General features: G+C 40.4%; 1 protein-coding gene across 15 annotated transcripts in view; it reads right to left on the bottom strand.

Annotated features, from left to right (window-relative positions):
- Window positions 1-5,832, bottom strand: part of DOCK6 (dedicator of cytokinesis 6) — a 213,849-nt gene extending 208,017 nt beyond the window's left edge. For all 15 annotated transcript variants that reach the window (XR_009153092.1, XR_009153093.1, XR_009153094.1 and 12 more), the window contains exon 1: window positions 5,667-5,832. Coding sequence is in view for 10 of the 15 variants with exons in the window: in XM_058165870.1 (XP_058021853.1) it covers window positions 5,667-5,710 (44 nt within the window). In the remaining 5 variants the exon portion in view is untranslated. The remainder of the gene's footprint in view (window positions 1-5,666) is intronic.
- Window positions 5,833-14,135: the final 8,303 nt, after the last annotated feature.

Below are 14,135 nucleotides of genomic sequence, written 5' to 3'. Positions count from 1 at the left end.
GATTGGAGATATATTTGGTCTTAATTGATGAAGATATTTTATTGATGAACTGGAAATATTAACTTAATTGGAAGATTCTGAAGATTTTAGGAGTGGAATGGACTGATATATAATGGACTGGAAGAAGAATGTACTTTTCTGTTTTTGGAAGGGGAGTTAAGGTCTTAGAGAGGAGTGACTATGGATTTGACTTATGTTGTATTTTAATTTATGATTGTTAATTTTATACCCTGTACTTTGTTCTGGGAAGTCTCGGGGTGGGAGGGGAGGGGAAGGGGAGAGGGGAGATGAAGGATCAATGTAAAGGAATGATTGAAGATATGTAATTAAGAAATAGAAATAATTTGAAATGAAAGCGGGGCTGCTCAGCTGCCATTTCAGAAGGAATGAAGAGGAGAGGAGGAGTGAAGGAAGAAAGTAGGTAGGAAGAGAGAGGTAGAAAAGGGGAAAGGAGAGGAAGAAGAAAGGGAAAGAGAGAGGTTAGAAAGGGTGGAAGAGAAGAGTAGGGAAAGAGGAGAGGACGTAGAAAAGTGAAGGAGAGGAAGGATGAAGAAAGTAGAAGAAAGTAGAGAAGGGAGGAGGAAAGGTTTGTTAAGAAGGAAGTGGTAGCTGGGCAGGTCCGAATAAGTAACAAATGAAAATTTAATGACTAATGTTGAATAAGAGACTGTATATTGAATAGGTTGTTGGAAAATGAAAATAAAACTTTAAAAAAAAAAAAAAAAAGAATGAACATAAGTACCTGCCTACTAATAATAATTAATAGTTTAGAAGAAGCTACTGAAGTTCGCAGATGACACAACGGTGATTGGTCTCATTCGAGACAATGACGAATCCGCATATAGACGAGAGGTCGAATGACTAGCCTTGTGGTGCAACCAAAACAATCTGGAACTGAACACACTCAAAACCGTAGAAATGGTGGTAGACTTTAGGAGAAACCCTTCCATACTTCCACCTCTCACAATACTAGACAACACAGTATCAACAGTAGAAACCTTCAAATTTCTAGGTTCTATCATATCGCAAGATCTAAAATGGACAGCTAACATCAAAAACATCATTAAAAAGGACAACAAAGACCCTAGTAGAAATATTTCCCATTATGACTAAGGAAATGGTGGCTAGCAAGTATTTTATAGCTTTTGCATAAATGAAGACAAAGGGGGTGCAATGGCTCAGCAGTTAAAGATATTGAGCTTGTCATTTGGAGAGCTGACATCCCAAGCTCCACACAAAAGGGTGAGCTCCCATTACTTGCCCCAGCTCCTGCCCACCAAGCAGTTCAAAAGCATGCAAATGCAAGTAGATTAATATGTACCACTTTGCTGGGAAGGTAACGATGCTCTGTGTGCCTTTGGTGTATAGCCATGCTGGCCACATGACTACAAAAATTGTCTTCAGACACTGCTGGCTCCCTTGGCCATGAAACAGATAAGCACCATGCCCTAGAGTTGGACACCTTTTTTTATAAATGAAAACAGTGCTCCAGAAACATTAAGAGCAAAGCATTAGAAATAGAAATCATTGTTTAAAAAGAACATCCTAAAAACTTTTACTTTACTGAGAACATCAAATATTAAACTCTTTTTAAAATCAATACTTACCTCTATATCCTACAATTTTTCTAAAGAGCTCAAAATACCATTTTTCTGAAACTTCACATTTTCAGCCGAAGGATTGGAGATTGTTTTTATTCACAGCTTACCACAAAGCCAAAACAATTATTTTCATATTAGATTCAAAGACCTCTCCAACATTAAGTATGGTTTCCAATATTGTACTTAAGATTGCAGATGCAATAAGATGCATTTCTAAATAGAGTCGAGGACAAAAGTTTCATTCACATGCACTTTCTTTCTCTCTCTCTTGCCTTCCAAGGTGAAGAATGAACATAAGTACCTGCCTACTAATAATAATTAATAGTTTAGAAGAAGCTACTGAAGTTTGCAGATGACACAACGGTGATTGGTCTCATTCGAGACAATGACGAATCCGCATATAGACGAGAGGTCGAACGACTAGCCTTGTGGTGCAACCAAAACAATCTGGAACTGAACACACTCAAAACCGTAGAAATGGTGGTAGACTTTAGGAGAAACCCTTCCATACTTCCACCTCTCACAATACTAGACAACACAGTATCAACAGTAGAAACCTTCAAATTTCTAGGTTCTATCATATCGCAAGATCTAAAATGGACAGCTAACATCAAAAACATCATTAAAAAAGGACAACAAAGAATGTTCTTTCTGCGCCAACTCAGTAAGCTCAAACTGCCCAAGGAGCTGCTGATTCAGTTCTACAGAGGAATTATTGAGTCTGTCATTTGCACCTCTATAACTGTCTGGTTCGGTTCTGCAACACAACAAGAAAAACACAGACTTCAGAGGATAATTAGAACTGCAGAAAAAATAATTGCTACCAACCTGCCTTCCATTGAGGACCTGTATACTGCACGAATCAAGAAGAGGGCCGTGAAAATATTTACAGATCCCTCGCATCCTGGACATAAACTGTTTCAACTCCTACCCTCAAAACAACGCTATAGAGCACTGCACACCAGAACAACTAGACACAAGAACAGTTTTTTTTTTCTTTTTCACATTTTACCGGACGGAAGCCCTGCCGGTGCAGTGAGAGGGCGGGCGGGGGCCGCCAGCCTTCTCAGCTGAGGGAGGAGGTTTCAACCGGTAGGTGCCTCATTTCCCACCCTCGGCTTATACTCGAGTCCCCAGTTTACCCCAGTTTTTGGGGTAAAATTGGGGACCTCGGCTTATACTCGGATCGGCTTATATTCGAGTATATACGGTAATTAGAACTGCAGAAAAAATAATTGCTACCAACCTGCCTTCCACTGAGGACCTGTATACTGCACGAATCAAGAAGAGGGCCGTGAAAATATTTACAGATCCCTCGCATCCTGGACATAAACTGTTTCAACTCCTACCCTCAAAACGATGCTATAGAGCACTGCACACCAGAACAACTAGACACAAGAACAGTTTTTTCCCGAAGGCCATCACTCTGCTAAACAAATAATTCCATCAACACTGTCAAACTATTTACTGAATCTGCACTACTATTAATCGTCTCATAGTTCCCATCACCTTCAGCCTTCCATCCTTTATAAGGTAGGTAAAATGAGGACCCAGATTGTTGGGGGGGCAATAAGTTGACTTTGTAAAAATATACAAATAGAATGAGACTATTGCCCTATACACTGTAAGCCGCCCTGAGTCTTCGGAGAAGGGCGGGGTATAAATGTAAACAAACAAACAAACAAACAAACAAACAAACCAATCTCTTTCCATTTATGACTGTATGACTATAACTTGTTGCTGGCAATCCTTATGATTTATATTGATATATTGACCATCAATTGTGTTGTAAATGTGTACCTTGATGAACGTATCTTTTCTTTTATGTACACTGAGAGCATATGCACCAAGACAAATTCCTTGTGTGTCCAATCACACTTGGCCAATAAAATTCTATTCTATTCTATTCTATTCTAAATGTACTGCAAAAGAAGGAAGAGCAAAAATAATCAGCAAGAGGAAAAGACCAAAATGAAAGCTATTCAGATAACAGCAATAAATAACTTTAAAGTTTCATTCCAAAAACAATTGCTTGAACTTTGCATTGATTGTTCAAAAGGAAGCAAAAGAATGAAACAAAAAGAAAAAAAACCTTAGCACAGCTGCTTAAGTTCCTTCCTGGCCAGAACAAGAAAAAATCACGTTTTCTTTCTTCACATACCATAAATACAGCATTAGAGACTTACAAAGTTGTAACATGCATTACTAGTTCCTTATTATTGACTACTCCACAAGTAGGTTTACCCTTAATTTGTACAGTAATAGAAAGCTTTCTAAATTGTCACTTTCATGAAAACTGCTTGTAAGGAAGATATTAGCCCTGCTCTGAAGTACAAAGTAAAATCTCTCTTTAAAACTCACTGGGTGATTGAGGTTACCCCAACTCAACCTACTACACAGATGGTTGTTGTGGAAAAAACAGGATGACAGAGCACTATGTACACTGCCTTGAACTCCTGAGTGAAAGCTGAAATGGAAATATAACAAATAAATAAAATCCGTATGTCAGAGAAGTTTATTCTGGCCTAAGTCTCTACAGTTGTTTTAATACTTATTTCTACTTTTTTAGCTTTACCTATTGTCACCCCACCTCCCTATATGCATGTGGTCCATAAAGTTAAAAATAAACTGCATGTCAGCTCTTTCCAAACTCAGCTCTTTCCAAAATGCTTTTGAAAAAAGCATTTTATTGATAGTTTACCAAATACTCCATGGATCCTCTGAATCAAGTAGCCCAACACACACATCCTAATGGCTGGAGAAGACTAAACAGGAATCCTCTATGGAAGATAACAGCCCTGTCTTTGAATGTATGTGCATGTGAAAGAAGGGGAGATTAAACTGACCTCACACTTTCCCCTCCAGTCACCAAAGTCCAGACTGATTTCAAACTCCAAGGCATACTTTATTGATCTGCATCTACGTATGTTTTATGCAAATCCACATCTCACTTTAAGAGAGTAATATGTCACCAAAATAAAGGGTCAGAAATTGGTGCACAGTATTACTGAAATGTCAAAGGGGCATACAGTCTGTTCCTTCATGGCCTCACACCCACCCTTCGGAAAAACAAATTCAACTGAATCCAAGGGATTTCTCTGTAAAGGCCAAGATCATGAGGTACTCATTCGAAGTTCTCCTCCTCCTCTTCATGCAGCATACAATTTGTAAAGGCAGGTTAGATACTCCCTTCTTTATATCTATCCTAGTACTACATAGAAAAGGACTGAAGAGCCATTCTCTGAAAATGGATATTACAATGCACATAACTGACAATAAAATACAGCTATTTTCAGTTTCATTTTCCTCCACCCTTAATTACAGACTACAATTCCCTTAAAAAATTTGCCTGTTGATTCTTAGATAACAGATGGACCATAAGCTGCAGCTGGACCAATTTAGATGTGCACAAAAGAACTACCATAGTATACCTAGAACAGCCATTAAATTTTGGGCACTAGCTCAAAATCTGCCTCAAAGGGTGGGGACAATCATTTTGCCATTAAGTGCCTATCCATGCTCAATGAAATAAGTGAAGGATGTGTTTCCTCTTTCTTGTTTTAGCAAGACAGCTGGGCAAGGAACTGAGAAGCTATTAAACGATGTGCTGAATACGGAGAAAAAGAAAAATTGAGAAAACCAATAATACTACTGGGGAATAGACATTTGAACAAACATCTGAATAGCCGGTAATAGCTAAAGATTGGGTTCAGATGATGGGGGCGGGGGGAATCTTCCCTTCCTCTGGATACTACTTCTTCCAGGTTGCAGGCTTGAGAAAACTCCACAAAGGAGGTGGACTTATACAGGACTCCTTGCAAGGGTGCCCTTGACAGCTCGAAGGGAATGGGAATCCACGAATCTCAACTAGGGAGAAGTGGGAGACCGGACCAAGAATTGGGGGCGGGGTGATTACTCCTCAGGAGGCAGGAGGCGAGGGTCTTATAGCTGCCCGAAAGGACGCTTCTTGCCACAACTGAACCCTCGTGTCTCGCCTCCCCCTCAGCTGGTCCCTCCCAAGAGTGCTGCCCTCGCATGCATGCGGGCGTCTATCCGTTCCCTCACCGGTTAATACGGTGCGCGAAGGCCCTTCGCTCCGGAGCCGCCATGCCCTCTTCGACGCGAGCGCGCCCGCCGCCGATCCTTTGCCCGGGAGTCCCGGCGAGCGAAAGGGCGGTGTGGGGTGCCTTCGGAGGGAACTGCCGCCTGGGGGAGCGAGCCGCCTGAGCCGAAGGCGACGACCGAACTACCAGGGGGCGGAGCCCAGGCGGGGTCCTCAGTGCTAGTAAGCGCTCCCTGTCGGCTACAAGCGGCAATAGCCGCGAATTGTTCCCCGCCCACCCTCTCCTCTCAGGTTTCCAGGCTCACTTTCTCCTTTACCTCGTTTCCTAAATTGGTCGCTCGGCGGGGATGGGTAAAAGCAATTCGAGGATGTGGCTGCGGGAGAATCTATTCTGAGTGCTAAAGGTTAGCCTTTAAATATGTATTAAATAAGAAGGAACGAGAATGCCTCTGCACATGGGCAGAGTATATTCTTTCCATTCTTTCTGATGTCCCCCTCCGGACATACCTACCCACTTCTCTGCCTGGTAATATGCCAACAAACAAACTTCTGGCCAGATAGTTTCTCCCACGAGGAATTAAGTACTGCGGTACATGCCAAAAACTATATCGGAAACGACATTTCTTCCTGCCAGGGAACGCCTAAGGCTATTTCTAGTTGAAACACAAACGCGCATCGTTTAAAAACAAGGAAAGTAGTTTATGGATTTTTATAAAAGATCTTCAACTAGATATAAACAACAATCCTATATGCATTCATTTAGGAGCACAATGCATCTTTGATACTGGGGCATTTTGCATAGGACTATGCTATTAAAATCAAAGCCTGTGAAAATATATACAATTGATTATGATTAGTATCAATGGAAAAGGTCAATAAGTCTCAGCTTTGGATAAAAGACTCATATGGGATAGTAACAATTTTCTAGAAGAAGTGAGGTGAATGAGCCTTATATGTTGAACCTTGTGCATTAGCACATGATCCTACCTTCAGTAATTCCTCTTCCCCTCCCTCCAATCATCTTTTTTCTCAATCTCAGTGAGGTATGGGCTGGGGAATTTGGGAAGTTGAAGTCCAACACTACACTAAATTTTGATGGAGAGAAAAAAACCAACAGCCACAGAAAAATGCTCTCTTGAAATCTTTCAAGCAGACCTGGTCTGAAAACAGGGCCTAGATGGCAGAAAAGAAATAAAGAAAATTAATTCTGCTGCTATCTAGCTTGGTCTGGATTTGAGCAGCCCTAGCTAGGGTTACCAGATACCTGAACAAGCAAAGGGACAATTGGAAAGAAATACAAATGTGGAAGTGGGGGGGAGATACTAACTCTTCAACTTTTGTGATATCTGTGACAAAAATTGCAAAGAAAAAAACGTGCAAAAAATGTCTTTACGCCTACACATATAGGGAATTCTTCCAGCAATATTGTTCAATTGCAATATTTTCCAAAAGAATTTCAAGAACATATCCTAGCAACAATATAGAATTGGCAATGAGCTTTTCAAATTTCATCTAGTATAATGAGTCGTGGGCTATTGTTGTTGTTAGATGCAAAATCGGGTCCGACCCATCTCAACCCCATGGACAACATTCCTTCAGGCCTTCCTGTCCTCTACCATATCCCCCAGAATCCATTTAAGGTCACAACGACTGCTTCAGTGACTCTATCCAGCCACCTCATTCTCTATTGTCCCCTTCTTCTTTTACTCTCAGTTGTTCCCAGCATTAGGCTCTTCTCCAATGAGTCCTTTAAGCATCCATTCATTCAGCAACTGTTTGACGTTAACAACACTGTACAAGGGGTACTTAAGCTGCACCCTCATGGCTGTGGCTGTCATGCCATGCTTGTGGTTATGTGATAGCAATTTGTGCCCTTGCTTGCAGTTATGACCTCACAGCGTCCTTTAGTGTTCCTGGCATTTGAGACTTTTATTTGCTTCCAACAACAAAAGCTAATGGGGAAGATCACAAGTCACAAAATGGAGATCACATGACTATGGCAGTATGGGATTCACTTAACAGCAACAGACTGCCAGAACTTGAGTTCCAAGTGGCAAATTTACCAATCCAAATTGCCATTGGTAAGGAAGAACTACCTATAAAATGATCATAAATTTGAAGGAGCTGAATTGAAATCAGTGATCGTGCGGCTCAGCTGGGATCACCAGAGGCTTTTAAAAGCATTTTTTCTACAACCTCTTTGGCCGAAGAGGTTGCAGACTGGCCATGCCCACCCAGTCGCATTACCCCACCACCACCAAGCCACACCCACTGGTTTTTACATTCACCCCTGATTAAAAGACACAGTATTATGCAGTATTACGCATCTCAATCTCAAAGCCCCAAAGAATGTATAAAAGCCCACCTATCCCACCCCCATTTTGTCACCCAGAAAGATGCTGCTGTCCATGAAGTTTCTGGAAACCAAATAAAGATGCAGCCAGCCTCCATTTTATTTCCAGCATCTTTCTCCCAGTTTGGAACCAGGCCAGATTTTTCTTTCAACACACTGTAAATTCCATTGCACAGTAGTCCAGTAAAACATGCCTTCTACTTTTAATATCTTTGTTGTGATTTTAAAAAAGCAAACAAACCAATCCCAAGACAACAAGTATAAGATGGTATAGTAATAAATAGCCTATAAAATTACAGAAGAATTGCACATAAAAATGGAGGTATAGTCAACATTTGAGAAGTTGGTGCTTTAAAGACACGTTTCCATTGTTTGGAATCTTTCCTAGACTTTAGAGCTCCTTTGCATTAGTGAGACCTACCTTAATGTTCTATTGTAGGCCTCTGAGTCTGAGGCCTGGATACAGTTGATCCTTCTCTGTATAGGCTAGTGCAATGATATATGTGTCTGCCCCCCTTAAAGCTAATTTTTCATTTTAACATGAAATTATTTATTATTATTTGTCAAATTTAGGTACTGCCCATCTCACTCTCAAAGTGACTCAGTGTACAGTTTAAATTAATAAGAGCAAGATTTGAATTATGTGTGCTCATCAAAGACTTACTATTGCCAATAGATTGCCTAACATGGAGGAGGGGTAGGAGTTGACAAAAGATTTCTGTTTTGACAATGATTTAAATTCTTGTTACTGAGGAAGAAAGAGAAGATTGGGAAAGATCTGCTTAGAAAGTAAATGATCTGCAGAATTATTCAAGCTGTCAATTCAGACAATTGGGGCATTGTGCCTTCTTTACAAAAGAGAAGATATACAAGTAGTCCTTGACTTACAACAGTTCATTTAGTGACTGTTGAAAGCAGTGATGGGTTGCTACCGGTTCGCCCTAGATCAGGAGAACTGGTAGCGGTGGGAGGCTCCACTTATCCGCCTGGATGCTTCTGCACATGCACGCCCATGAACAAACCGGTAGCAACTGTTTTTGAAACCCGCCCCTAGTTCAAAGTTACAATGCCACTGAAAAAAGTGACTTATGACCATTTTTCATACTTATGACTGTTGCAGCATCCATATTGTCACGTGCTCAAAATTCAGATGCTTAGCAACTGGTTCATATTTATGATGGTTGCAGTGTCCTGGGGTCATGTTGTAGGAAACAATGAAATTCAAAAATAAAATCCTTTGTATTGTCAACCGTTAGGAAGTACCAGCACATGGCTAGGAAATTTGGATGATAATAGCACGTAAAGCAAATGAGGGCGGGAAGGGGGTTAACTTGGGTGTTCTCCTGGATGCACGGTTGTCTTTCGAAGACCATCTGACGACCGTATCCAGGAGAGCTTTTTATCAGGTTTCCCTGATTCGCCAGTTGCGCCCCTTCCTTGACCGGGATGCCTTATGCACGGTCACTCATGCTCTTGTTACCTCTCGCTTGGATTACTGCAATGCTCTCTACATGGGGCTTCCCTTGAAGACCACCCGGAGGCTCCAGTTAGTTCAGAATGCAGCTGCGCGGGTGATAGAGGGAGCCTCTCGTGGCTCCCATGTGACACCACTCCTGCGCAGGCTGCACTGGCTACCTGTGGTCTTCCGGGTGCACTTCAAGGTGTTGATTACTACCTTTAAAGCGCTCCATGGCTTAGGGCCGGGTTACTTACGGGACCGCCTACTGCCACCGATTGCCTCTCACCAACCCGTGCGCTCTCACAGAGAGGGACTCCTCAGGGTGCTGTCTGCCAAACAATGTCGGCTGGCAGGTAGGACCTTCTCGGTGGGGGCTCCAACCCTCTGGAACGAACTTCCCCCAGGACTTCGCCAACTTCCAGACCTTCGAACCTTCCACCGCGAGCTGAAGACATATTTGTTTATCCACGCAGGTCTGGCATAGGGTTTTAGATTGGTTTTAATTATAGTGGGTTTTATTCTTTTAGTTATATTTTAACTTGGGCCAAATTGAATCAGTTTTTTAAGTTGTATTTCATTTTGTATTTATTTTGTTTGCTATTTTTACCTGGCTGTAAACCGCCCTGAGTCCTTCGGGAGAAGGGCGGTATAAAAATTTGATTAATAAATAAATAAATGTATTCTTAATAGGCACCTCGGATTAGCTGTAATCCCGGAGGACCTATCCAATGGGAACGAAGGGGAAGGAATGGGGCGTAACGATAGGGTGTATAAAAAGTCTTGCTTTTGAATTTTAGCCAAGACCCCATTGCACTTTGCAAACTGCTTTTTTTAAATTTTATTTTGGGTAAATAAACTTCTTTTCTTACTAATCCAAGTTTTTTTTTTTGTGGAATCATTTCCAACAATGTGATCAGCTTTTGCGACCTTATGACAAGCAAAGTCAATGGGGAATCCAGATTCACTTAATAACCACGTTATTTAATAAACTTAATAAACTTAATAAATGACATGATTCACTTAACAACTGGGGCTAAAAAAGTCGTAAAATGGGAAAAGCTCACTTAACAAAAGTTCAATTGTGGTCGTAACTCAAGGATTACCTCAATACATTGATCTATCTTCCTTCCGTTTTGTTTTGTGAGCCATTGAGAGACCTGTAATTGCACGTTTGAGAAATAAATACATTTTCTTTGATTTTTATTGTGAGCATATCTAAACTACTTTTATTTTAAGTACCTTTGCTAATTTCAGCTTCTTCTTGTTTTCATTTTCCTGTCATTAGCTCCGGTTATCTAGTCTGCATTCTATCTGTGTTCTGACCTTTCCTTTGTGATTTGGTCCAGTCTCTATTTCCTGCATGTCTTTTTTTTGTTTTCAGATTGTTTACATAGCTACATTGGCTGTCCTCCATATTTTTCTCTAAATTAGAAGTGTTTACAATTGTGCTTTTAATATTGCATTCTTAGGGAATTGCAACGTCTCTTCAACTTCTTCCATTTCTACTTCTCTAGATGCCTTTTTATCATTGTTCTGCATTTTATAACATCCACTTTTTGGACGTTTTAGTTTATTTTCCCCTAGTATTTATTAAATGGTCACATCTCCCCAATGCTCCAACTTGTTTCCATTTTCTCACCTAGGTTTTTCTTGCTCATTGGTAGCATATCAAGTCTGCTGACATCTCCTTTTGCTTATGGACTTGATGGTATTTTGCTTACATAAGGATTGATATCCCAAAAAATAAGTTTATCTAAAAATAAATAAATGAAATTGTTTTTAACACAACTCAAGCAAGCCCTTCACTGCCTCATGTACAGTGATTATCCAATCAGGAAAACGGAAATGTAATTAGGCAACATTTGCTCTATAAGGAACTTCCATAATGATGGTTTGCAAACAAAGGGAAATATGGAGGTAAAAATATAATTATTTTGAGCTTTACCTTCATATTAATGAATGACTTGCTGTTTTCTTTGCACATCTCTGTAATACATCTGGTCCAGAGGTGGGTTTCAGCAGGTTCTGACCAGTTCTGGAGAACTGGTAGCGGAAATTTTGAGTAGTTCGGAGAACCGGTAGTAAAAATTCTTACTAGCCCCGGCCCCATCTGTTCTCTGCCTCCCGAGTCCCAGCTGATCAGGAGGAAATGGAGGTTTTGCAGTATCCTTCCCCTGCCACACCCACCAAGCCACACCCACAGAACCTGTAGTAAAAAAATTGAACCCCACCACTGATCTGGTCTTAGAGGTCAATATAGGGTTTCCTGGTGGTATCTGGACATTTCTTAATTCTACATCCCTCTATGCTACCCTGTTTCCCCCAAAATAAGAAATCTCCTGATAATAAGCCTAATTGGGCTTTTGAGCAAGGCAATAAAGCCAAGCGCTTATTTCAGGGTTCAAAAAAATATAAGACATGGTCTTATTTTCGGTGGGAAACAGTATTTTTTTCCAAGATGTTAATTCATAATTTTGTGTTTTACAGATCAAAAAGAGCAGTGCTTACAGTATAGGACTTTTTATTTTGACTCTGTCCTGGGAAAAAAAATGTTAAAGTAATTGGCATGAAAAATGTTTTTGAAGACCAAATTTCAGCATGGTGAAATTCTTTTTTGGGATTAAGATTTCACTCTGTTTTTCAAGTTTTTTGTACAGAAGATGTGATTGGAAGTGAAGATCTGAAAAAGCTGAGTATATGACATCAAATGCTAAATGGGAAGAGGCTTGCTCCCTCTGCCAAATAAGGTCTTTATCATGGGATTAGGAAGAGTACAATGCAATAGTCCTCCTGGATTATTCATTTGTTTTTTTAATTACATTGTGAAAAGGTGCTGTTGGATAATAGCGTTCAATTAATTTTCTCGCTAGTGCTGCAAGTGGGAAGAATGCTGATTCCCTGCTACAAATTCACAATATAAATTGCCACGGAGGTCACTATTGTTCATTATTCCCTTCTATCTAAATTTGCAGACTAAAAACAGCGTTAGTTCCTAGAGAACAATGGAGGAAATACTGCATCCCTTCCTTCTTAATATTCAAGTCCTTTAATGCTCTACCCACATGCGTTAGCTAGGAGATAAATTATAGAAAGCAGCATAAAAGTAATTTTCCTTTGGAGCCATAAAAGTGTCTTTTGAACCTTTTTATGGGATTGGTGGAAAAATCATTCAGCTGAACAAATCTCTTCCTTTTACATAGCAGTTAATAGCTTGAATGTCAGATTTGCCAAATCTCATATTTGTGCCCGAGGGATTTGTGATTACAATTTGGCAGGGAAGTAGATGTGGGAAAGATTGTCAGACTCTATGAAGAGCCTTATCAAATCAAACCAGAGGTTATTCATCCAGCATCCTGTTTCTTTCAGTGGCCAGACAGATGCCCATGGGAAATCTACAAGCATTACTAGGGGCAAATTGTTCTCTCTCCTGCTATAATTTACAAGCAACTGGTATTGAGAGGAATTACATCTGCAATAGCTAATTATTTTACCCCCATAAATGTTCTAATACCTTTTTACAAAACTTTTAAATTGATAATCTAAATGCATCCAATGATATATTGAATATACCATGAATCTGCACTACTATTTTTTTTTTAATTCAAAAGGTTTTACAGAAAAAAATTTCCCCCCCTTTCCCCCCACCTCCCCTCCCCCCTCCCTTCACAACCCCCCTCCCCCAACCCGACTTTCCGGAACGAGCACAAGGTATAGTTAAAAATAAAACAAACATATGCTAAAAAAATTTCGTCCCAACTTAATTATACCTGCACTACTATTAATCGTTTCATAGTTCCCATCACCAATCTCTTTCCACTTATGATTGTATGACTATAACTTGTTGCTGGCAATCCTTATGATTTATATTGATATATTGACCATCAATTGTTTTGTAAATGTTGTACCTTGATGAACGTATCTTTTCTTTTATGTACACTGAGAGCATATGCACCAAGACAAATTCCTTGTGTGTCCAATCACACTTGGCCAATAAAATTCTATTCTATTCTATTCTATTTTGGCATATTTAGCCCAGGGGTGAAATCCAGCAGGTTTGGAGAACCGGTGGCGGAAATTTTGAGCGGATCACAGAACCAGCAAATACCACCTCTGGCTGGCCCCGGAGTGGGGTGGGAATGGAGATTTTGCAATATCCTTCCCGTGGACTGGGGTGGGTATGGAGATTTTGCAGTATTATTCCCCCAGGTGTGGGGAAGGAATGGGGATTTTGCAATATCCTTCCCCCAGGAGTGGGGAGGGAATGGGGATTTTGCAGTATTCTTCCCCCGCCACGCCCACAGAACTGGTAGTAAAAAAAAATAGATTTCACCACTGATTTAGCGGTGTGGATCTTTTTCATAACAGCTGCAGCATCAAACTGGGAATAAGGGGACCAGCTAAACTTTGTTCCCAGTTAGGAACAAAACTCCAATTCAGGAACTGCCCATTTCCTAGGAACGTCGTTCCCATTATGTAAGTTCATAGGTGTAACATTAACAAAGCCCAAAGATCTGGAAGTGACCTTTGCCCAGTCTGATAAAAACAAGAGGGGCAGGGTAAACAATGGTGGAAAGAAGACCTGAATATCCACCTGTCTCCCATATGCACATCACAAACTTGTATTCTGAATTCTAAATTCTAAATGTTTTAATTCGGCCA

The sequence above is a fragment of the Ahaetulla prasina genome, chromosome 2, assembly GCF_028640845.1.
Source record: "Ahaetulla prasina isolate Xishuangbanna chromosome 2, ASM2864084v1, whole genome shotgun sequence".
Taxonomy (NCBI): domain Eukaryota; kingdom Metazoa; phylum Chordata; class Lepidosauria; order Squamata; family Colubridae; genus Ahaetulla; species Ahaetulla prasina.
Note: the sequence above shows the minus strand (reverse complement) of the source record. Positions and strands in the feature narration are given on the sequence as shown.